General features: G+C 40.7%; 2 protein-coding genes across 3 annotated transcripts in view; one reads left to right on the top strand and one right to left on the bottom strand.

The window, feature by feature from the left end:
• The first annotated feature begins 46 nt into the window (after positions 1-46).
• Positions 47-24225, top strand: Bora (BORA aurora kinase A activator). Its single transcript, XM_006978009.4, has 12 exons — positions 47-511; positions 1103-1270; positions 3986-4092; positions 7568-7613; positions 10923-11004; positions 14850-14915; positions 15404-15460; positions 15945-16105; positions 16738-16870; positions 19230-19822; positions 22673-22807; positions 23950-24225. The coding sequence occupies exons 2-12, from the start codon at positions 1118-1120 to the stop codon at positions 24013-24015; spliced, it is 1599 nt and encodes a 532-aa protein (XP_006978071.1). The 5' UTR covers positions 47-511; positions 1103-1117; the 3' UTR covers positions 24016-24225.
• The window catches only part of Dis3 (DIS3 exosome endoribonuclease and 3''-5'' exoribonuclease), a 33638-nt gene continuing 27501 nt past the window's right edge, over positions 18386-24522 (bottom strand). For both annotated transcript variants that reach the window (XR_013042570.1, XR_013042571.1), the window contains one exon: positions 18386-19800. The gene's annotated coding sequence lies outside the window, so the exon portion shown is untranslated. The remainder of the gene's footprint in view (positions 19801-24522) is intronic.

The following is a 24522-nucleotide window of genomic DNA, read 5'->3' on the forward strand; positions in this document are numbered from 1 at the left end:
GCCCCGCCCACGCCGGCCGGGCCCCGCCCCCCGGCGCAGGGGCGCCGACGCCAGGCGGCGTTGATTTGAATTTGGAGCCCTCGTTCCCCAGCGCGGAACTTAGAGCGAGGAGTTAGCGTTCGAATTCACTCCGCCGCCTCGACGCCATTGGCCGGTTCGCGGACGGCGGCGACACGCCATTGGCCTGTCGCCTCGCCCCGCCCCGTGCCCTGGTTGGCCGGAGACGGCGCGGAGGGAGTTAAAGAGTCGGCGCCTGCGGGTGGGCTCAGCCAGGGCAAGCTAGAATTCCCTCGTCGCCCCCCGGGTGTAGCTGCGTCCTCCGGGGCCCCAGGCCTTGACCTCCCGCTGGACCTGGACACCCCTGATCTCCTGGCTCCCGGCGTGCCTGTGCGCTCGCCTCGAGGTGAAGAAGGGGAGCAGGGACAGGGGGCACCTGGAAACCGAGTGGTCGCTGGAAGTGACGTCTCTGCTGTTCGCTGGGGGGAGCCGGCTCAACTTGGATCTTTCAGAAGTAAATTCTGTTTTCTTTCTTTTTCCGCTGGCTATAACCCTCTTTGGAAGGAATGCATTGTGGTTTCGTATCCTGCAGGGGGTGGAGGTCTTCGGGGAAAACTAGTTAAATCCCCACCTGGACCCTGTCAATCACCCTGCTCTAGTGAGGGCTAACGTGCCAGGAGTAATTGCAGTTCTGTATAGAATTGCTGGGCTATCCAGAGGATGTTCATACTATTTAATCTTCAGATCACGAGTAAAGGAAACTACAAATAGAATCAGTTTGGTTGGAAAGGTACTTGTGCTTAGTGTAGTTTACTTGCCTCTAATTGAGCCAGAATTCTTAGTTGACTGCTGTGTATGTAACTTCGCTGCATGTGTTTCTTCCTCTGAAAAATGATAGCACTAATGCTTTACCTCTCCAGCTTACAAGGTTAGTTTCAGGATCATCTGAGGGAAACGTACAGGATGCTCTCTTGTAAACTATAAAATAACCCCAAAAGGAGTTTGGAGTGAACTCTTGGTGACATGTTAGTTATATTTTGTCAGGATTAATATCTCTGATACTCACTAATTTTAATATGTATACTTCTGATGATTTCTTTTTTAGTTTGCTTCCTGGGCTATGGGAGATGTAAGCGAATTAAAAATGCAAATAACGCCGGAAACTCCAGGAAGGATCCCCATTTTAAATCCCTTTGAAAGTCCTAGTGATTATTCTAATCTCCATGAACAAACCCTTGCCAGTCCTTCTGTCTTTAAATCCACAAGACTACCAGTAAGTTTTTCTTGCCTAATGTTTACAAGGGATTTTAAATGGAAGTAATTGCAAATGACTTTAAATGTCTTACAGAAGAAGCTCTGTCACCTAATTTTCTAATAGTTCTCTCAGCAAACAGGATGTGAGTGCTTCTATTCCTCAGATAGAGTGGACGAGTTAGGAGCACTTGGTGCAAACTCTCCAGGAACTTCCACACCAACACAGAAGCAACTAACTTTTTACTCAGGAACCAGACAGGCTTTGCAAGTCACCTGGTCCCAGTTGAACTGCTCACATGGACCTCAGATCAAAAGACACAGCCAAGGACAATTTGGGGACAAATATGGCCATGTTCTAATAAGAGATTATAGACACTGAAATTTGAAATCATGCTATTTTTTTGCCATGAAGTACTGAGACCCCTGTTTCCTTTTTGCCAGACATTTAAAAACACCGAGCATGCCTTTAATCCCAGCACTTGGGAGGCAGAGGCAGGCGGATCTCTGTGAGTTCGAGGCCAGCCTGGGCTACAGAGTGAGTTCCAGGAAAGGCTTAAAAACTACACAGAGAAACCCTGCCTTGAAAAACAAAACAAAAGACAGACAAACAAAAAACCCACCGAGCCCTAATAAAGCTTGCAGATTGTTTTAAAAGGGAGTCGACTTCTGTGCTATCAGAGTAAATTTGACAAAATGAGCAATTTCAAAATCATGAAATACATTCTCTGATTACTATGGTTCAGAAAGATGGTACAGAAGAAAATGTGCTCTTTAGGAAATTAGAGAAGGCTTCATCACTTTAGCTGTTTTTACTGTTACTTGCTAAACTGGCAAAGTTCTTTTAATTTGCTAGCCACACTTATCTAGAAAAACTGTAAAACTAGGTGTCTTGGCTACTTTTATGTCAGCTCGACACAATCTGCAGTCTCAGAGAGTCTCAGCTGAAAGCGGAGAGCCTCAGTTGAGAAAATGCCTCCATAAGATTGGGCAGCAGCCAAACCAGTTGGACATTTTTTTTTTCTTTTCGAGGCAGGGTTTCTCTGTGTTGTTTTGGTGCCTGTCCTGGATCTTGCTCTGTAGACCAGGCTGGCCTCGAACTCACAGAGATCCGCCTGGCTCTGCCTCCCGAGTGCTGGGATCAAAGGCGTGCGCCACCACCGCCTGGCCTGTTGGACATTTTTTAAATTAATAATTGATATGGAGGGAGGGCCCAGTCCATTGTGGATGGCTCCATCCCTGGGCTGGTGGTCTTGGGTTCTCTAAGAAAACAGACTTAGCAAGCCAGTAAGCAGCAGCAGCCCTCCATGTCCTCTGCATCAGCTCCTGCCTCCACGTTTCTGCTGTTTCAGTTCCTGTCTTGACTTCCTTTGAGAGTGAACAGTGATGTGGAAGTGTAAGCTGAATCAACAATTTCCTCCCCAACTAACTTTTGGTGGTGTTTCATCATAGCAATAGTAATACTAACTAAGACACCAGGTGACTATTTTCTGCTGCATTTTATGTCAGCTTGGACAGTGAGAAGGTGTGCAGGAGCCATATACAGTTCACATGGTGTCATGCCATTAATTTGGCCTCCCAACATTAAGTGATTATGATAAAATTTAGCTATCTTTAGTCTTAAGCAAAAGTGAATAATGAGGCTGAGAAGATAGCTCAGTTGGTAGCATACTTGCCATTTCCCTGTAAGCACCAGGACACAAGTTGGATCCCTGGCATCTATGTAAAAATGTCACTAGTGATGAATATTTCCAGTCCTACTGTAGGGGAAGTAAGTACAGGCAGATCCTGGGGGCCTACTGCCTAGCCAGCCTAGATTGTTAAGTTGCTGTACCAAGGTCAATGACAGACCCTGTCTCGAAAGCCAAGAGGGATAATGCCCCAGATTGACCTCAGCCTCCTTGTGCATGTGTTGAAATGTGCACTCACACACACACTTGTACCCACACAAACATGGATTGGATATATACACAATAGTAAAATAATGATTTCAATGCAATTTTTGTTTGTTTTTTGTTATTTTGGTTTTTTGAGACAAAGTTTCTCTGTAACAGCCTTGGCTGTCCTAGAACTACCTCTGTAGACCAGGCTGGCCTTGAACTCACAGAGATCCGCCTGCCTCTGCCTCCCAAGTGCTGGAATTAAAGGCATGCGCCACCACTGCCCAGCATCAATTAAGTTGTAATTGAGCTTCAAAGCCAGAAAACATAGCATCCTCTCCCCCAATATATTTGTAATTATAGTTTTGAGGAAGGATCAGCTGGATAGTTAAATATGGGAGAAGCCCTGGATGCCATTCTTAAATATTTTGAGGATCAGTTATTTCATGAACTGTTGGAGCTTCTGGTATAGCTAAGACTTGTAGTTCATTCATAGTGACAATAAAGGCTTTCAGCCTTTGAAAATTAAAGCTTTTGTTTACTCATGGGCATAGTTTCTCCCTCATGAGTGCTAATTGTGGTATTTCTATACCTTTGTTACCCTGATTCCTAAAATATTGTGCCATTTTTTTAAAATTACTCAGAAGATTTTGATATTTTAAGGGATAACATGCAACAGATTGACTTTAGTGTGATTTGGTTACCATCTGCCATTTAATTTAGAGTGATTAAGCGCAGATTGGAAAATAGAAGCTTTAAAAGATTTTTAAGTTACAGCCACCTACAGTTTTGAAGGGAACACTGGGTAGAATTTTGATGGACTATTTTGTTTTAATATATATGTTTACTTTTGTTAGACTCCAGGGGAATTTAGGTGGTCGATCGATCAGCTGGCTATAATAAATCCTGTAGACATCGACCCAGAGGAGATTCATCGTCAGGCCTCCTACCTGAGTCGCTCTCGGTAAGCGTTTCTTTCTTGGACTCGAGTGTAGTAACAGACTGTTAAGTAAAGAGTAAGGACTTCTAAAAGCTGATTCTTTATCTATGTAAATATGTCAAGAAAGAAAACAGTTAATGTGGATTTTTTTTTCTTTTCCAAGTGAGTGAATTTAAAGAATTATGCCTAGAAAGATATTACAATCTGAATAGGAATCCTTTTCTTGTACAGCTAACACACACACATACACATTATCTCATCCCCCACCACCACCCCACCACCACCCCCGACTATGAACACTGCCTCCCCAGCACTTGGTTAGATGGAAAAGCACTTTAACATTGTATGTTTCTCTGTAGTGTGGCTTCTGAGATATTTGGTTGGTGTCTCAGGATCACAAAAGATTCTGTTCAGTTGCTGCCTGTCTGGGGAAGTCTAAAATCTCCTAACTACTTAAGACTCACCTAATGCCATAGCATTTATTGACAACAGAGAGCTTTGTAGGCATCATTCAATTTTAACACGGTTCATCAAGGAATCTCAATTCTTTTTTGAAAAAAATTATTATTCATTTGCTACAGTGTCTGTGTGAGAGAGTGTGCCCATGGCATGGTGTCAGTGTGGAGGCAGAGGGCAGTTTTGAGGAACTGATCTCTCGTTCCACCTGGGAGTGCAGAGGTGGATTTCAGGCAGTGAGATGTACTATGACAAGTGCTTTTACCCACGGAGCTGTCTGCTGGGCTGTAAATTCTGTTTCCTTTGATTCTTCATGTCACCAGCATAGTCCACGCCTCTCCTGGGTAGTTTTAAACACCAGTTTGTTTGTGCCCTTCAGTGATGCTCAGTGTAGTGATGACATGCACTTTGCTAGTAGACCAGAGCTAGGTTTTAATTAACAGATTGCTAGGCAATATTACTTTTAGTTTAAAGAACCTTTGTTTTATAGTCTAACTTTTTTCTTTGCTTTTTTTTTCCTTTCATTACAAATAGATTTTTTTTCTCACATAATATATTCTGATTATTTTTTTCCCTCCCTTTACTCCTTCTAGTTCCTCCCCACCTCCCCTCCCATCTGGATCCCACTCCCTTTCGATTCTCATTAGAAAACGGGCTTCTCAGGGATAATAATAAAACATAATAAGGGAAACAAAACTTAACACATCAGGGTTGGACGAAACACACAGAAGGGCAAGAGCACAAGAAAAGGCACAGCATCAGAGACCCGCTCGTTCACACACTGGGGAATCCCATCAAAAACGCTAAAGCCATGGTAGATATACACAGAGGACCTGGGGCAGACCCGTGCGGGCCATGTGTATGCTGCTTCAGTCTCTGTGGGTTCACACGAGCTTTGCTCATGTTGATTTAGAGGGCCTTCCTTGTTTTCTTGGTGTCCTCCATCCCCTCTGGTTCTTTCACTCTTTCTGTCTCCTCTTCTGCAGCGTTCTCTGGCCCTGAGGGGAGGGATCTGATGGAGACATCCCATTTAGGGCTGAGTGTCCCAAGGTCTGTCACTCTCTATGTGATGTCTGGCTTTGGGTCTCTGTATTTGTTCCCATCTGCTGCAGGAGGAAGCTTCTCAGATGATGGCTCAGTAAGGCTTATAGTCTATTTGTTTAATATGTGAAAAAGAATCAAATACATGGCTTGTCTAGTGTTTACTTTTCTGTCCTAAGATACTTGTATTGTTAGTCCAAAGCAATGGGGTCCTTTCCCCTTTGACTTCAGAATTCATTCACAGAAATGCATGTGTTGAGATGTTCTTCCAAATAGTTCTACCCCCTCTACTCCCTTTTTCTCTGCTTGTCTTCTGATGACCTTTTACTCATAGTTAGTTGTTAAAAAATCCAGTGAATTCATGAGTAACTTTTTTGGTCCCCCACAAGCTGTATACTGTAATTTTTGCCTTATCTCTTCGATATATTGAACTATAGACAACTGTGATATCATCAGTCAAAAGATACTTCCCAAGCTCCACGAGGCACTGTATATTCTTCCTGCCCTGAAGAGCTGACTGGACAATTAGACTACAGTGGCAATATATTTTACAATCATCAGGGGTGTGTTATCTGGCTGAGTTTAGAAAGAATTTTGGTATATTTCAGTAGATAGATTTGCTATAGAAGGGAAAGTGGGAATGTATTCTAATGATAGCTCACTGATGTAATTCATTGAATGCTTCTAAGGTTTCTTCCAAAGGGAGTGAAAGCGCTCTCGGCAGAGTATGTTGATTCATTCTTAGAAAAGGCAGTGGCCCCTGATACCTCCTAACTGACCAGAGCCATCTCAGGCCTGCCTTCTGTTATGCTGTAGCACACACAGGAATATTAGCACAGACGCACACATCAGTATTCAGAGCACTGGCCAACCGTGTGCGTCGTTGGCGTGCAGTAGCGTGCTAGTCAGGGTACTTTGCCCTTTCTGACACCTTTGCGTGTTCGGTTCCACCAATTAACTGATTCCAACAATCAGCTGACTATTTCAGGCTCCAGGTCCCTCTGATGAAGTAGCAGGTTTTGAAATGGGATGAAGCTGGATTGACACTTACTGTAAACTGAAATTAACATGTGTACCGTCATTTTGACATGGCTGTGATGTGGCCACGATAGTGACAGGAACTTATCGTCCAAGCCAGGACTTGCAGGTGACCATCATAGTTGATTTTCTCATCATTTCCTTACTTGAAAAATTCACCCAGCTTCAATTTCTGACAGGCATACACGCTCATACAAACTTCCCGTCTTTCTTTCCTTTAATGTAGGAGCAGACATGTACATGAACAGTTACAGAGGAAAATAATTTGTTTTTTAAAATTTATTCACCAATTTTTGGATGGATTGCAATAATTCTTTCCAGGAACAAAATAAAGAAGTGGTCTTACAAGGCTAATTGCCACATCCTTGGCAAGTGATGCCTTGTGCTTGAGACCCAACATTTTGTATTAAATTTTATAGCAGAGAAATTTGTGTTGTAATTCTGTATAGTATTAGAACAAAAAAAAAGAATTTATTTGGACAAATTTTTATATTGTTACTATATTTCAGAATTAATATTTTTACTTGTCTAAGAACAGTAGCTTAATTTCCTTTCAGAATAAAAGTTTATCCTAAAAATACTATAATGAAATTGCTATACTTGAAAAAAGAGACTTTGAACAATTGTTAGCTTTTCTATCAAATGAAATACTTCATTTTGTTGCTTAAAACACTTTATTTAAATTATGTTGTTGGTAGTAACTTGATATATCAACATAAGCCTTTTAAAAGAAAGTTTTATTCCATTTAAACTTAAAGTGAGAGGAAAGAGAGCCTGCTAGCCAATGGTGAATTTCAGAATACTGCCATTAACTAATTGGTGCAAGATGCCAGTTGTTCTTTGGAAATGAGTTTAAAATTTGTCAGTTTTCAATGAAGAGAAATTATTTCTTTGAACGGTTCTTTTGAATGTTCAATAAGCTGAAGTAATGGCCTGGTTATTTTTCTTCTTTATCTCTGTATAGAACAGATAAAGATGTGGAAGACAAAAGACAAAAGGCCATTGAAGAGGTAACCACACTCTTACAGTCATTAAGCCAGCCAGGAATGGATTCTGCATGCGCGCCATCTCCTTTAGGAAGACTTGAAATTCTGCACTGTTACAGCTCCCCTCTGGTCCTTAGTACTCTCTCTGGTCCTCAGTGCTCCCCTCTGGTCCTCAGTGTTCACCTCTGGTCCTTAGTTCTCCCCTCTGGTCCTCAGTGTTCACCTCTGGTCCTTAGTTCTCCCCTCTAGTCCTCAGTGCTCCCCTCTGGTCCTTAGTACTCCCCTCTGGTCCTTAGTGCTCCCCTCTGGTCCTCAGTGCTCCCCTCTGGTCCTCAGTACTCTCTTCTGGTCCTTAGTGCTCCCCTCTGGTCCTCAGTACTCTCTTCTGGTCCTCGGTGCTCCCCTCTGGTCCTTGGTGCTCCCCTCTGGTCCTTGGTGCTCCCCTCTGGTCCTTGGTGCTCCCCTCTGGTGCCTGGTGCTCCCCTCTGGTGCCTAGTGCTCCCCTCTGGTCCTCAGTGCTCCCCTCTGGTCCTCATTGCTCCCCTCTGGTCCTCATTACTCCCCTCTGGTCCTCATTACTCCCCTCTGGTCTTCAGTACTCTCCTCTGGTGCCCAGTGCTCCCCTCTGGTCCTCATTACTCCCCTCTGGTCCTCAGTGCTCCTCTCCGGTCCCCAGTGCTCTGCTCCCTATCGATTTCTGCACCATCCTGAGTTCTTTACAAGAGCCGTGGTTTCCAGCTGTCTCAGGCTCTCAGTGCTCCTTTGCTCTCCTAGTCATTGGCTTAGTGCTTCTCTGCCTAGACGAATCTGGTTTTGGCCGGTGGTGTCCTGTGTTCATCATTTCACTCTTTGCCTAGCACAGTGTGTCTTCTTGTGCTTTCAGAATACTCATTAGCACAGACTTCTGATTCAAGTTGGAGTTCATGTCAAGGAAGCCGAGTGGTTTTAGTCCTCCACATTCACAATGACTTTGTCTTTTGTTGTTAATACTTAAGGATTTTTAGGATTTAGAATATATTTCATAAAATGGCTTACTGCTAAGTACAAAGGTAAGGTTTTTTTTGTTTTAAGTAAAATCAATGAAGCCACATTTTTTACTTTTTGATTTTTTTTCTTGCTAAATTCCTTCTTCTAGAGTATAAGGGTTACCTAGCTCTTTCTTCAGAAAGGCTTTGTGTCATGGTGGCATTTTTGAGCTTTCCTTTGTCCTTCTCATCTCCACTACACATTTCTATTCTTTAGCAATACTTGGCTCTTCTGTGCCCCAAAGATTTGTATTAATGGCCTGTTAAAGATTTGTATTAATGGCCTGTTCCAGAGTCAGGTGACTGGCCCTCCTCAATTTTGCTAATACAGGTATTGTGTGTCCCTTATGCTTCAGATTACAGCTTATTTTAGGAACTGGTCTGATGTTTAATCCTGACAAACCTTGCGCCCCTCTTCATCTCTGCCTTTAATTCCCCCATTTCACTATCACTTAATTCTTTTCCAGCTGAATAGCTCAGGGCCTTTCTAATTTCCAACGTTTTGGGAAACACCTTGTCTTTTTAGAACCCTGGAAGCTGTTTCAAGGAAAGCTCGGCAGGTAACACATAGGGAATAAAATGAGAGCGAAGGTAGGGTTAGTATTATCTACAAAGTGTGTTTTATATGTACATGTCGGAAGCAAACCTGTCAAGTGTAAAGAGAATACAAAAGCTGTCGTTCACAACCAGTCCCTGAAAGGAGCTGCTGCAACCTCCCCTGTGGAGTTGGGATGAACTGATAGACACAGTAGCATCCTTTAAATGTTGGACACGCAGGCTCATCCTCTTTTGCTTCTTATCTTTTTTTTTATTTTTTTATTTTTTCTTGATCTTTCTTAGATTTTTAGAAATAATCACCTGTACAGATTTTTGTATTTTAGTAAGAATGCATAAACATGCCTTGTTGACAGATGTTAAGGTCTGTTTTGTTCATTGTATTTACATCAGTGTTGTAGTCTGTTCCTGTGTCTTGTGTACTTGCAGTGGACTGGTAAGCCGGAGGCTTTTGGATTTTCAGTCGGAGTGGGTTTTGCCATATTGCCTTCCTAAGAGACTGAACCATTTATGTTCCTTGTTTATCAGGATGCTGTTTATTTCTTCCCTCTCTGCAATACTGATTATTACCAAACTTTCAAATGTCTCTGTGCTACTTACTGTTTTAAATCCCATCCTAGCTGAGTTCTGGTTACTGTTTAAAGGTGTGACACTACTTCACAAGCCTCTGGGTCCTTTATAGTTCTTCTGCAACTTCCCTACAGCGTTCTGTCTTTCCCATTCCCTTTTACTGCACATATTTTCCTTACAGACTCATCACTGCTTTAGTGAAGGAAATTAACTGTCTATCTGTAGCAGACTAAAAAGGAAATGTTTTACCCTGAAAATAAAGGGAAAAATACTTCATTAGGAGCAAAAGACATAGCTATAGATAGACAGACAAAAGATGGATAGACAGACTGACAGATGATAGATAGATAGATAGATAGATAGATAGATAGATAGATAGATAGATAGATAAACAGACAGAGAGAGAGAGAGTTGGTTTTTTGTTCATTTGAGTAGAATGGATAGCGACCTAGAGGTACGTGTGTAACAACTGGCTCTCTCTTTGTAGATGATGGTTTCTGTGATTGCTGCTACCCTAATGTAAATACTCCAACGATAGCCAGCTTCCAGCTACTCTTACGCTATCTCTGAATGGGAAAAGGGTAGTTGCACACCCCAGTGAGACAAATTCCACCACATATATATACAAAGTGTTCTTAACTTCAAGAACATAGATACTGGCAAATGTAAAATAATTTAGAAGTAATACTTTTTTAAAGATTCTGTATAATTTATTTAATTGTGAATTTATGTAATTTTATTTTAGTATTGGCTTTAACAGAGGTTACCCAAAGTCCTGAAAATTTGGTAATCAGGTCTTGAGCTAGTACAGGTTAAGTCCATCACACCATTTACTTATATGTACACCTTTCTCTCCAGTTATTCCTTTCCTCCTGATGTACATTTGTCACCAACCCCAAAACAAGTTGGCAGAGAAATGAAAAGTAATTTACTTATGAATTTACCCTTAGCTTAATTTATAAGTTTCAAATTTAAATGGTTGCTTTAAAGTATTAAGACTTCTCCATATGTGTATTTTATATTTCTTCTCTTTTAACTCTGGTCAGTTATGTTGACTCTGAACATTTTAAAATAAATGTGAGTTAGTATATATGACACACTAGATGGGTATTTGAAAACATGAAGGGACCCTTTCCCGTGTGGGGGGAGTTTACGCCTAATCGTACAATTTGAATTTTCCCAGTTTTTCACTAAAGATGTCATTGTGCCCTCTCCTTGGACCGAGCATGACGGGAAACAGCCTTTAGAGCTTCATCCCAGTAAATGTGAGTACTCAACGTGCAAAAACCAGAGTTTGTAAGTAACTGTGAGTATTCAGTGTGCATCTCCAAAATGAGTGACTGCTGGGCAGCACAGTACTCGCGTTGGTTAGGAGCCTGCTTAAAATTCAGTTTCTACATGACCGGATTAACTCCTTGTCGAGTAAAGATCAAAACTTAATTGAAAAACATTTGGGTTTTCTTCTGTTGTTTTTTTGCTGTTCTCTTCAGAAAACATTTTTGTCTTCATGACCATCGTGAATACTAATTCTAAGGATGCCTAGAGTGGCTTCATCAGTGTAGATAGTTGCTTTTAAATATAGAATTGAATTATGAGTGCCATTGTCAGTCATGTTGGAAGGTCTGTTAAATAAAATCCTTAAGTCGCTGGGGTTTTTGATAACTTGCCTGTTCCTTGCAAAGACAGAGGAAGGCTGAAGATGAGCTGACTTGGGGGCAGCATATTACGGCTGTTAATCTGTAAAATTTACAGAGAAATTTAAAGGCAAACCACAGTCCTTCCAAGTTCCCTTTCCCACCAGGCAGTGGTTGTCTTATTTTTGCTCCCTTTGTTTTGAGCAGTGTAGTGTAGGTGTGCTCTTAGTACAAGAAAAACATTCCTTAGGAAACCACGGGAATGGTCGATACACAGGGATGAGTACTTGCTCACCAAGGACAGTACTAAATGTGTTCACTACTTCCTTAGAGCTAGGAGGTAGGGGCAATTGTTGGCCTCTCCTACAGGTGAGAAAACATAAGTTTAGGAAGGTTTGGGCACTGACTCAAGGTTGCTGAGATGATAAAGGTGATAAAGCCTGGATTAAAACCAGGTATCTCAGATCATACAGTATGTCGCCAGCCATTACAAACTAAAGTGGCGTGGAATAGTGAATGGAGACTTGAGTTGTACATGTTCAGGTACTATTAACCAGAGGAGTAGTCGTGGTTATTCGGTCTTTTTTGATTCTGGTTTTCTGTTGGGGAAATGAAAGGATTGAACTAGAGAATTATCCTCACAGCTTTGAAATTCTGCGTTCATGCTGACATTTTGATAAATACTGGTCTTGCCCCCTCTCCCCATTTTTTTAATATTAGATTTTTACAGATGAATAAACCTCTGTTTAATCTTATTTTGTAATATAATTTATATTCTGAGAAACCTCTTTTGCTAAAGTGAGGCAGCATCAGGGAAATGCAGAGCAGCATGATAAAGGTGACTTACAGAGGTGACTCAGATCATTGTAGCACAGTGCAGCAGTGAACAGGCACACCGCAGAGCTGTGCTGTCGAAAGTAATGAAAGGAACGCTGAGGCCAGCTCCCGGGGGTGCCATGTTCCTGCACGTGTTACAGGAAGTGATGGGAAAAGATACTCTTCCAAAGTGTCTTTTTTAAAGTTGTGTTCATATATATGCTTGTGCATAGGGGTGTGTGTGTGTGTGTGTGTGTGTGTGTTTTCACATTTGTATCTTCAAAGATGTTTTCATCACATCACCCTTGGAAAACAGAAATAGTGTGTGCTTCCAAAGAACACACATTTGTTTCATGTCCAGAATAATAGAGAGGAAATTTCCCTCTGCAGCAGATTTGCTTATAACTCAATATAGAAGAACGGGATTTATAACTTCCTTCCTCCCTCCCTTCCTTCCTTCCTTCCTTCCTTCCTTCCTTCCTCCCTTCCTCCCTCCCTCCCTTCCTTCTTTCTTTTTCTTTCTTTCTTTCTTCCTTCCTTCCTTCCTTTCTCTTTCTTTCTTTTCTTTCTTTCTTCCTTCTTTCCTTCCTTTCCTTCTCTTCCCCCCTTCCTTCCCCCCTTCCTTCCTTCCTTCCTTCCTTCCTTCCTTCCTTCCTTCCTTCCTTCCTTCCTTCCTTCCTTCTCTACTTTTTCTTCTTTTTTTGAAGGAGGTCTCATGTTCAGGGCTTGATCTTTTGATCTTTCTGCCTCTGCCATTTGAATGCTGGGGTTACTGTTGATAGGCCGCCATACCTAGGGGATGCCATGCTGGGGATCAAACCCAGGGCCGTACATGCTAGTTAAACACAGTGATGCCATGCTAGGGACCAACCCGGGACCGTACATGCTAGGTAAGCACAAGGGATGCCATGCTGGGACCAACCCAGGGCCGTACATGCTAGGTAAACACAGGGATGCCATGCTGAGGACCAACCCAGGGCTGTACATGCCTAGTAAACAAGTTTTATTTTGGCTCACTTTTGGAGGTTTCAGTCTTGGTTGATTGGCCTCTTTGCTTTGGGCCTGTAGCAGCACAGTGCGTCATGGTAGGCGTGCATGATGCAGGAAACCTGTTCTGATCATGACCATGTATGGAAGAGAGGAAAGAGGGGGACTGTGGTCCCATTGGCCCTTTCAAGGGGATACCCTGTTGGCTGGGAAGTCGTTCAGCAAAACCCCACCCCTTAGGATGTATGTATTTGTAACTAACACTAAGCTGAGGATAAAGCCTTTACTCCGCGGGCCACTGGGAGACATTCTAGATCCCAGCGACAGCATGCATTGTCTGTCCAGCATGCACCGTGTGTGACAGGGCTGTTCTATGGTACCTCCTTCACGTGTGGGGTCCAGATGAATGGGAAGCCTCTGTGGCAGGATGCCTGGTTCTTAGACAATGGTCTCCCAGTAATTTTGGCAGAGTTTGGATATTTTAGGAGGTGGGGTCTGAGGAAGTAGGTCACTGGGGCGAGCACTTGGGCGTATTTTGTCCCTCCCTCCCCTCCCCTCTCCCCTTTCTGCTCTGTGCACTGCTGTGATGAAATGTGCACGAGTAAATCCGCTGTCTGCTCCCCAGAGTGAGGACAGCACTGAACAGATGCACCAGTGCTGCAGAGGAACAGGGCTGAGGGTTTGTACGGCACCGAGGCGGCGGCGTCTGGATTTCCTTCTGAACACGTGTGGGTTTCACAGCAGAGGAGAGCATCAGAACCCAAAACTGCATTTGTTTCCCCCCTCCTGACAGTACTTAACAGCAGACCCTTACTCAGTCTTTGGCCCACTCCTCCATGCCTGTTCTCATTTAGTATTGGTCAACTCAGTAATCCTACACTAGATCTGCTGATTGTTAAGTTATAAAATAGAAGGTTCAAAAACATGAGCATTCTTTTCAGCCAGGGCCTCTCTTTGTAGCCCTAGCTGTCCTGGAACTCTCTATGTAGACCACCTGGTCCTTGAACTCACAGAGATCCTCTTGCCTCTGGCTCCGAAGTTCTAGGATTAAAGGTGTGCACTACCATTCCCTGCAACATGTATTGCTGATTCTTGATAAAAACTGAGTATACTTTTATTTATCACATTTCAGATTTTATTTGGTCAAAATAATCCAATATTTTAATTGAATTTATCTAAACCCATTTTGGGATAATTAAATGCAGAATCTGTTTGAGATATATTGGCCTTATTTGCTCATTCAACAATATATGTACATATCAGAATATCACATTGTATACCAAAACCACATGCAATCGTTTGTCATCAAAAATTAGTAATTACGCTGGGCAGTGGTGGCGCACGCCTTTAATCCCAGAACTTGCAGAGGCAGAGGCAGGCAGATCTTCATGAGTTCGAGGCCAGCTTGGGCTACAGAGTGAGTTCCAGGACAGGTGCAAAGCTACATAGAGAAACCCTGTCTCGAAAAAAAAAAAATTAGTAATTACATGGTACCTTATGTTATGGTAATCTTTTACTTTTATTCTTATTTTCATTAAATAATCCATCAGAGACATACCAAAATTATTTGTGCAGATATTTATCTTTAAAATCTGAAAGCCTCCAGTGTATAAAGTTTTACCCTAAATTAAATAAATACAAAATTATGATTTTCTATTTAACCTGTTTTATAGGCCTTAATAGCAACAATGACTCTCCTGTTGGGCAGAAGCTGATACGTCCCTCAGAGAAATGCAATGGTGGGTATGAGCAGGACCTAGAAAAGACTTGGTGCATACTAAGCTACTTTGACTCAAACTTAGTTCACATAGTATCGCTTTACCTTCAAACTTAGACATTGTTTACTTTGTGAATGAGCTGTATGCCAAGAGAAATGACTTTTAAAAACTGATATTTTAGAAATAGCAATCATGTGTTGCTTTCCTGTTTAAAATGTGTGTGATTTGTGAATTGATTTCTGGTTTGGGAAAGATTTAAAGAAAATAAATAATTTGTTAATCTGAGAACTCCCCTAGTGTCTGCTGGTATCCTATGCAGTTCCAAGTACCAGTCTCAGAGGCAGGAGCTAACTTCCACCATTAGCAGGTTCCAGTCAGGAAGGTGGCATGCGATGTAATAGAATGCACCAGCAGAATGACTGTTTCCTGGAGCATGCTGGGAGGTGGTGGTTGGCAGTCACATGCCTTCACTGATGTGTGCATACTTACATCTGTTTGCTTATTTCCAGCTTCGTGTCAGACTCTGCTGTCTCTTCCTGTGGATTTTAATTTGGAAGCCATATTGGGTAAATACTGTGACTACCCTTAAATAACACCAGTGGAAGCTTTTTGTTTGGTTGGCTGTTTGTAAACGGCAGTGCAATGGTGCCTTTCTTTAAATAGGAAACTGTCCTGCATTTTCCTGTCTCTTAAACGTGGCCTGAGTTAGTGTTTTTATCATAGTGAAGTTTACTGTGGGCATGAAAGATAAACATCTTACTGGTGCAGATACACTGCTAATGACCAGTCGGTGTGGTGGCACACTCCTGGCAGTCAGCAGGCTGAGACAGAAGGATTGCCACAAGTTCAAATGCAGCCTGGGTCCATAGTAAGACCCTGACTCCCAACACCAGTAACAGCAAATAAACACTCCAAAAATAAAGAATAACATTTTAAACATTACACATACACGTATTAGAAAAAATTGAAACGTTTCATGACTTTTTGGGTGTTACAAGTGGAGTTACTTCTTACAGTGCTCAGCTTTCTCTGTGTTATTATTATATGCAGGAGACTATTTTAGAGCTGATGACTCTGCAGACCAATCTCCTGGCAACCTCAGTTCCTCATCTCTCAGAAGAAAGCTCTTTTTGGATGTGAATGGCAGCATTTCTGACTCCTTACCTTCAGCTTCTCCTGGAAGTCCCAGCAGTGCTCGAGAATCCCTTGAGGTGTTTTATCCAATAGATTTCTCTCCATATAACCTAGGAGCCCTATGTAGATGGCATTTACTGTGAGAAGTGTGCTAGCAAGTGCTGGTTAGTGTGTTGTAGATATACTTGGATGTAGGTAGATATTCAAGTCACACCCAGGCGTATCACCCTTGGGAATTATAGTTCGTGAGCATTTTCAAAGTTCGTAGATATGATTTCAGTCAGACTTCAGTTTTGTTTTTAAGGTCGACAGGGTGAGCAAATTGATCATTGTTTCAAGGAATTACAGCCTGGGTTACTGAATTATCCTAAGATTAGCAGTGTAACAACTGAGTTTTCATTGATGGAGAAAATAAATAGTTATACATATTTTCACAGGTAGCTACTTGGTATGAAATATAATGAATGATTTGTTGAAACCCAATTCATTATACTTTGACATTTTATTTCAAGATTTTTCTAGCAGTCTTAGTTGTCTTTGTTCCAAGATGCCTTTCATTGGTTGGTTCTTATGAATTTCTAGTTTGTAAGTATGTTGTGAAGAAGACAAGGAATATGCAATATAACTGTGACAAAGAGAAGTTAAACATATCTGCTGCTTAGTGACTTGATTTTTATTTTCTAATTTAACTTTTGTTGTTTAATCGCAGGGACAGTTTTCTTCTAGCCCCATTAAGAATGGTGCAAGAAAATACAGTTTGGGGAGCATAACTAGCCCATCGGCTATTTCTCCACCCACTTTCTCACCGATTGCACTTCAAGTGGGAAAGACGCCACTCTCAGGTATGTCGCAGGGCGATATACATAGCCAGAGTTTGTACTGCCCACATTTATTGTTAATGTGGCTCTTTTAGCAGTTAGGACTGACTACTTTGATAGTAATTTGTAGAAACTTCATTTAAAAAATAAATAAATAAAAGGAACAGAGTAAGTCAAATGTATAGCTTATGCTATCAATTCCAATACTTGGGAGGCAGAGGCAGAAGGATCATAAATTCAAGGCCATGCTGGGAATATGACGATTCCTAGCTAGCCCGTGCTATCTAGTAAGGCTGTGGTGGTTTGCATAGAGCAGCCCCAGAGGCTGATACATTCGAATGCTTCGTCACCAGGGAGTGGAGTTCTTTGAAAGGATTGGAAGGGTTAGGAGTTGTGGTCTTGATGGAGGTTGGAAAACCCTGTGCCAGGCCCAGTTTCTCTTTCTTCCTGGGCCTGCTGACCAGGATGTAGCTCTACAGCTCCAGCATCCTGCATGACACTGTGCTAATAACAGTGACTCTCCGAAAGTCTGAGCAAGCCCCCAATTAAATATTTTCCTTTACAAGAGTTGTATTGGTCATGGTGTTCTCCACAGCAATAAAACAAAGACCCTGTCTCAAAAATAAAATAAAATAAAATAAAAAGGTGGCCAGAGGAACAGGGAGTTTGCTGTCACGTGAGATTGTGTCTCCTAGTAACGTCAGAAGCTGCATCCATGAAATCTCACCATCATGGCTGCTTAAACATGACCTGAACAAGGAAACACCAGTAGACATGCTAATGTGGTGAGCTCTAAAAATATATATATCACAGTAACATACATGCTGAGCAGGTGGAACTTACGTATATTTGGGAGCACACATGAATGTCACACAGAAAAAGTAGCCATGGATTTGAATGAAGCAGTGGAGAGAGCTACATGGGAGTGTTTGTAAGAAAGAATGGGCAGGGGAAATGACATAATACCCAACATTTAACAACACCAAAAAGAAAACAATGTTATATGAAATACAGTAGAATGTCAGGCTCCTCACACACAGTCACACACACAGAACCACTCTACTTCATATACTATATCCTTGTCAAATAAATATGCCGTATTTAAAAACAGGAAGGCTGGCGGTATAGTTGAGTGTAGAATACTTGTCTATGCTATGTAATGGCTACATTTAATTCTTCACAGTGTAAAAAAGGTTGGAGACATAATTTACCCTCAAAGTCTAGAATTCTATAAAACTTTCCTAATCTAATTAGTAAGTAAGCAGCATTTACTCCACTCTATCAAAGAGATGGCAGTTTCAGAAGTTGATTTATATGCCTTCTTACTTACAGTAATAGATTTGACAATCAGGTATTCAAATCATAAAATATACTTGGTTAAGGTTTTTTTAAATAAATATGTTCAGAAATGTATATTTACCAATTTTTGATTTTAAGTTAATGTTTTTTAGGAAATCTATATATAGTAAAACTTTGGAAAATTATAAACTTTGCTCTTGTATATGTGGATATAGATATGTAGATAAACAAATTTGTACATATTTATCCATGGTTCTTTATTTTTTCACAAAGCATTTATTTCAGATATTTTCACAGGTCATTCAAATTATTTATTGTTACCTCAAGAACATGCTTTAGAACCATTTCATACATGTATCATTCTATTTGTCTTAGTTTTGTTTTGTTTTTAGTGGTCCTGGGGCTGAAACTCCTTAGGTTAATTTCCCAGAAGTAGAATTCATCAAAAGTGGCAGATGTTTAGAAGGCTTTCCCCTCTGTTGTGCTGGGGATTGAACATAGGTCTTACACATGGTAAACAAGTGTTCTACCACTGGGCTGTGTCCGCTACCCATATTTTTAAGGCTTTGGATGGATTTTACTTACTTTTTTCATAGAAGGTTATATCAATTGAAGTTTTCATTGCAAACAATGTTAAGTGAAAACATTTTTATCATTTTGATTATTAGACTCCTTAGTATTACAAATACTACTTTGCGGTTTTGTTGTTTTAGTATTGTTACAAGTGTGTTACATAAAACCAACACATTTGCCAAGTACAGCTGTTACATTGTAGCTTCTTAATGCCAACTTGTAAGGGATCTTCTTTGCTTATGAACAACTTTGGTATAATGCAGTATACTTATGAAGAAATACTTCACAAGAAATAAAATATTTTAGTTTAAATTTGGAAAGAGTCATGGAAACAAGTTTTGAGGTTGAATCTGTTGAGGCAAACACTGGCTTTTGCTGTTATTTTTTAACAATAAAATTTCACAACTGTTATAGGAATCCTTTTTTTTTTCTGACATCAAAGTGATTACCATTTTAACTGACCTTTCTGTTTTTGTGTTTTTACTATGTGATTTTCCCTGTACTCCTTCAGAACAGAGGAAGTTTACATTTCATTCTCCTGAAGCTTCATCTGGTGCCGGTTCTACCGGGATCACTAATCCAAGCATCCGGAGTCCCTACATAGATGGCTGCTCACCAATTAAAAATTGGTCTCCCGGGCGACTCAGAGGTGGCCCTCAGTACTTGTCCTCACTGATTCGGATCCCTTTTACTCTGGAGACTCACAGCGAAGATGAAGAAGACGCCGTTCCCTCCACAGATGTCTCTTCACGAGGCACAAATGCGACAGTGGCCCTTCAGCAGTTGAACTGTGAGACTGTGGCATGTAGCGAGCCTTTGGGTGTCACCGCCATGTCTGTTACACAGAGTCAATCTAGTACTTCTGAGAAAGAATTGGCGCTGTTGGAGGATGTTGAAAGCGAGAGGGAAAACGAGACCGTGGATATGTTCGACCCTATAGACATAGTAAATGAAAGCACATGGATAAAGGAGCCAGTGAATGATGGGAACTTACCCATGAGTGATTTTGTGAGTGGAATTGCCTTCAATATTGATAAGTCTCACATGTGCATGTGGCCTCTCGCAGAAAGCAGTGTTCTGCCCTGTGAAAGCAGTAACATCCAGGTAAGGCTTTTGAATATTTATTACAGTCTCTGACTCTGGGTGTGACGACACGAGAAAAGGAATAGGATAAATGTGAGGTGTTTACAGTGTTAGAGTGATAAAAAGCTAAATGTGAGGACTATAGCACTTGATATTTTAAAGATTACCAAGAGCATGAGTGCACACCATTAAGCCTAGCACTTGGGAGGCAGAGGCAGGCAGACTGTTGTGAGTTCAAGGCCATCCTGCTCTACAAAGCCAGTTCCAGGCCAGCTAGGACTCTATAGTACAAACCTGCCTTTAAAAGAAAAGAAAGCAAAACAAAATTACCAGAAGAAACCAGGAGGATTGATTCATATTTCATATTCCTATTAACCACTGCCTGCTTGGAATAGTAAATGTTGAGCAGAAAAGAAACCAGGCTGCTGTTTCTGCATACAACCTCTCAGGAGACACCTGTTCCCTGGGAATCTGCAGCCAGAAGAATGCAGTTTCTAGCATAGTATTTGTATTCTAAAAATTGAATAGTTTTGTTTTTCCTTAGTGTAATTCCGGGGAGAAAGAAAACTTAGAGCACTTTTATGTGTAACTTTTTATATATACATGAAACGGTAAACATTTTTTCATGTAATCATATATTTCCAAATTTCTAAGAAAGCTGTGCCTTAGGAGCTAAGCAAATTCCTCAAGTTTATAAAGCAAGTGAACAGCAGAGCCAGTATTGACTGGCAGCTTTGCATCCCAAGTCCATGGTCTCTAATCCGAGTCTATGCCAAGTCAGGAGCAGCAAACGGTGTGCTGGTTCAGTGTGCTGAGAGGTCACTGAAGGCTCCTCTCGTGGGTTCTGGTTGACTTTGGGCATGCTGAGGCTGGAACAACTGAAAAAGAATGGAACCTTGCACTCATTTTAAACTGTCTTAATTGTTTAGGTTAGTATACAAAGTTTGGTTTGTATACTACAAAAGTACAAAAATTGGTGTCATCATGGCATCTGCATACAGGTTTGCTGCTTTGTATGTCTGTAGTACCTATCCTGGCTTCTGCATTCTCAGTTTTAAAAAATATTACATTTTCTTTTCCATGTTTTAGCTTCTTAATTCGGTATCCTAAGCACACTACTCAAGTTTAGCTATAAAGGTATCGTTAACTTTTCTCTCTCTTCATTTTCACTTTCTCTGTTGGCAAAGCATTTATAGAGGAATGACAGAATGTTTTGTTGAAATATACCTTACTATCATCTAGAATTTCCTGTTGGAACCTCATATCCTATAATTGTAGTTACCACTTCATTACCTAATTCCTTCATGGGTATTGTACTTCCACTCCATGATTGTCATACATTTCCTCCTCACATTGAGCTAAAACGTAGGTCTGTTTTATACTGTTTTCTGTATCATGCTTACTTTTTGCAGTGATTTTTTTTTTGATGTAATTAAGTTTGTGGACATTATTTTTCTACCACACAGTTATCTTTCAAGCATTCAGACACAGCTGTGCTTTCTCATAACCTTCCGACTTCGTTCACCGGCTTCTACCCACGGGATACCGCTGTCATCCCCCACTATCACTTTGTACTCATCCTGTGAATTCCCTTACCCACCTGCTTCTGTGCTCTTTTCTGAGTTCCTTCTCATTTTTACTGGAACACACTTTCTGGTGGCTTTCTAAAGAAGAGTGTGTTTTTTAAAGAAGTCTTTAAAATGTGATGTGATGACTGTTTTGAGCTTAGATATAATTACCCTTTAGAACTGAAAGGCATTACTTCGCTGACTATTTTTCAGTTATTGGTGGCAAGAAAGCTGAAACTTTTAATGTGTAATTTTCTGTAAACATTGCTTTTCACCCTTTTTGCTTAGTGGGATCTTTTCCTGGTACACGATGGTACTCAAATTTCAGATGACTGTGAACTGTCTTGGGGGTGCTGGGAAGTCAAACCCAGGTTCTCCAGAAGAGCGGCAAGTGCTCCTAAATGCTGAGCCGTCTCTAGGATCCATTTGACACTGATGAAGAGCATTTGTATTTTGGTTTTCTGACAGTTCATCCTTCACTTCAAAACGTTGCTGTTGCTGCTCTCAATACTAGCAGGGAGTGGCAAGATGATGTGTTCTCTGGCTGGCACATCATAGGCTCTGATGTTGGGAGTGGTTTAGAGAAAGACAGTGAGGCCAGCCACTGCCTACATGGGGCTGTTAATCTTCTTACTATAGAATAGGACAGGCTCCCTGAGTACCTTGCTCTCTCCTGTACTAGTTGGTTACTTTTGCCTTGATACATTTATATATTAGAACTGAGTTATGAACCAGTTATTTGGCAGTGATATCAGAAGGAAGAGTAATTGGCAGACTCTTAGTAAGCAATCTGATATTTACACTTTTGATCAAATATCTATTGAGTGGTAACAGAACTAGGGATTTCCCTTGGGATGTACTGTTAAATTTTATTTTGCTTGTTACAAGGGGTTTGCTTTAATGAAGTGTGACTCCCAGTACCCAGCAAATGGGTATATAGACATGAAAACTAGAATATTTTTCTTGTGATCCTGGGTAACAGTATGGCTTTATACACTATTCTAGATGTTGTCAGGGGAGCAAAGAAGTACAGACTTCCCCTTGCTCCTAATTTGTAAGGAAAGGTAAAGGACTAGGCCAATGCTTTGTGTGGGGGTGGGTGGGTGGGGGGGTGGTACTCAGCATTATTGCAAGTAAATGGCTCTTGTAAAGTTAGAACTTTATCTTGAGCCTCTGATATTCATCTCCTTACTGTGTGACACCGAGTTAACCTTTCTGAGCCTTCACTTTCTCACTTAGAGATGTTAAAAGGACCGAGTTTGCAGTTTTATGACTAGGTGTTTGTGTTTTTCATTCCTACAAGATGGACAGTGGCTACCACACGCAGACTTGTGGAAGCAGTATCACTGCTGATATTGCTGGGACAGAAAGCTACTGCAAAGAAAATGTCATGCAGTCTTTCGAAGTGGAAATGAAACCTCAAGTTTGTAATACAAAGGTATGGAGAAAACAGCTTGATAAGAATACAGACTGTAAAATTTACTAAGTGACTTTTCTCAACCTATCTTCTCACCATTCTGTATAGTTTTTCCATGCTTATGCTCCCATCTTGTCCTATAATTAAGACTCCCAAGTTCCTCACCCTCCCATGGGAGAGAATGAGTTGGAGAGGGAGAACTAGCTCTACTCTAGACAAAATGTAAACTCTTATCTATAAAGGGAAACAGGAAAGGCAGAAACATTTGTCTCTAATATTGATTTTTCTGTCTTTGAAATATTTCAATCAGCTCAAACCTAAATATAAAAATAACTACTATTAGGAAAATAGTACAACTGATTACATATCAAGTTAAAAGCACTTAAAGATTTTGTATATGTATAGTCATACACAATAATGGTCTCAACATCTTCACTGTTGGGTATTTATCATGCACTTCAAAAGTATTATTGTTCTCCAGTTCTTTCCTGAAGGAGTTCTTAAAACTCAATAGCTATTAAAGATTTTCATTGTTCTAAGGAAAATGTAGGTATTTTAGATATGTCAGATATATGTACTAATATAGTATACTTCTGATGTAAACATTTTATGGTTAACAATTACACATTCACATTTGAAACCCATCATCTTAAGAACTAGCTAGGATAGCCTCTTACTAGCTTATTATTATACAGTATATGATTAACTGTGCAACAAAACCTCTCTCCAAGTAAAGTTCAATAAGAAATCTACCCTTTTCCTTGTTATATGTAATATCAAAGTAAGTCTAAGATTAATACTTTAACAAAGTTGATTCTGATAATCCAGCTCATTTCCTTTATCCCTCAAAACCTAAGCTAAAGGAAAGATTCTTTTGAAACAGAATATTAAAATACTATCTTTTGGGCTAAGGCTTATTGCTCAGTAAGTAGAGAACCTGACTAGCATCGACTAGCATGTCCAATATCCTGGGTTCAGTTCCAGTACTACCCAAAAAACAGAAAAAAAAAAAAAATCAAAAATCCACCCCAAACAAAAACTCTTATCTTCACTAGCCCCTTCAATCCAGGAAATCTACATACAGATTTTAAAACAGTTCACGTAATAGTTGTACTTTTGAATAGTCCTAAACTGAAAAGAAGGTATTTTCTTCTTTTTCACAGCAAGACCATACAGTGCAGAGGTGCTGGATGAAAACTGCAAGTCCATCTCAGTGCAGCAGCCCGTAGTCTCAGGACCAGAGACTACCACTCAGTAGCCTGTGTTTTCAGGCACGGCCTAACATGATGGTGACTGGGGTAACTGCTTCCAGTAATATGCCTTGCTCCCTCCGGAATGTGAAAAATCAGTCCACACAGGAAATTAGTGACGGGGACAGAAGCTCCAAGTTACTAAAGTACAAGCTTATTTTTTTAACCAATAAATATTTTTGTATTTGCGTTGAGTGGTTTGTTTAACAAAAAATTATGACAGATGATGGCTTTCTCCTGTCCTCCAGGGTCACTGAACCACTTGTTAAGACTTGGAATGAGTCCTGAATTTAGCAATTCTTAGAACATGATAAAACTGTTAAAACTGAATGCACTATATATTTTTACATGAAAACTGTGTGAAAGAAATCTTGAGATATAAAACTTAAAGAGGTAGAAAAGAAATAAAATTTCTGTGGGGAAACGACTTAGTTTTTGGTATAATCACTCGAGTTAATACTCTTAAGTGTACATGCTAGGAAGGTG

The sequence above is a fragment of the Peromyscus maniculatus genome, chromosome 9, assembly GCF_049852395.1.
Source record: "Peromyscus maniculatus bairdii isolate BWxNUB_F1_BW_parent chromosome 9, HU_Pman_BW_mat_3.1, whole genome shotgun sequence".
NCBI classification, from domain to species: domain Eukaryota; kingdom Metazoa; phylum Chordata; class Mammalia; order Rodentia; family Cricetidae; genus Peromyscus; species Peromyscus maniculatus.

Coding starts and splice junctions, on each gene's coding strand:
- Bora (XM_006978009.4), top strand. CDS start 1,118: ATGGGAGATGTAAGCGAATTAAAAATGCAAATAACGCCGGAAACTCCA. Junction 15,461..15,944: donor TAATTTGGAAGCCATATTGG/GTAAATACTGTG, acceptor TATTATATGCAG/GAGACTATTTTAGAGCTGAT. Junction 22,808..23,949: donor CTCAAGTTTGTAATACAAAG/GTATGGAGAAAA, acceptor TCTTTTTCACAG/CAAGACCATACAGTGCAGAG.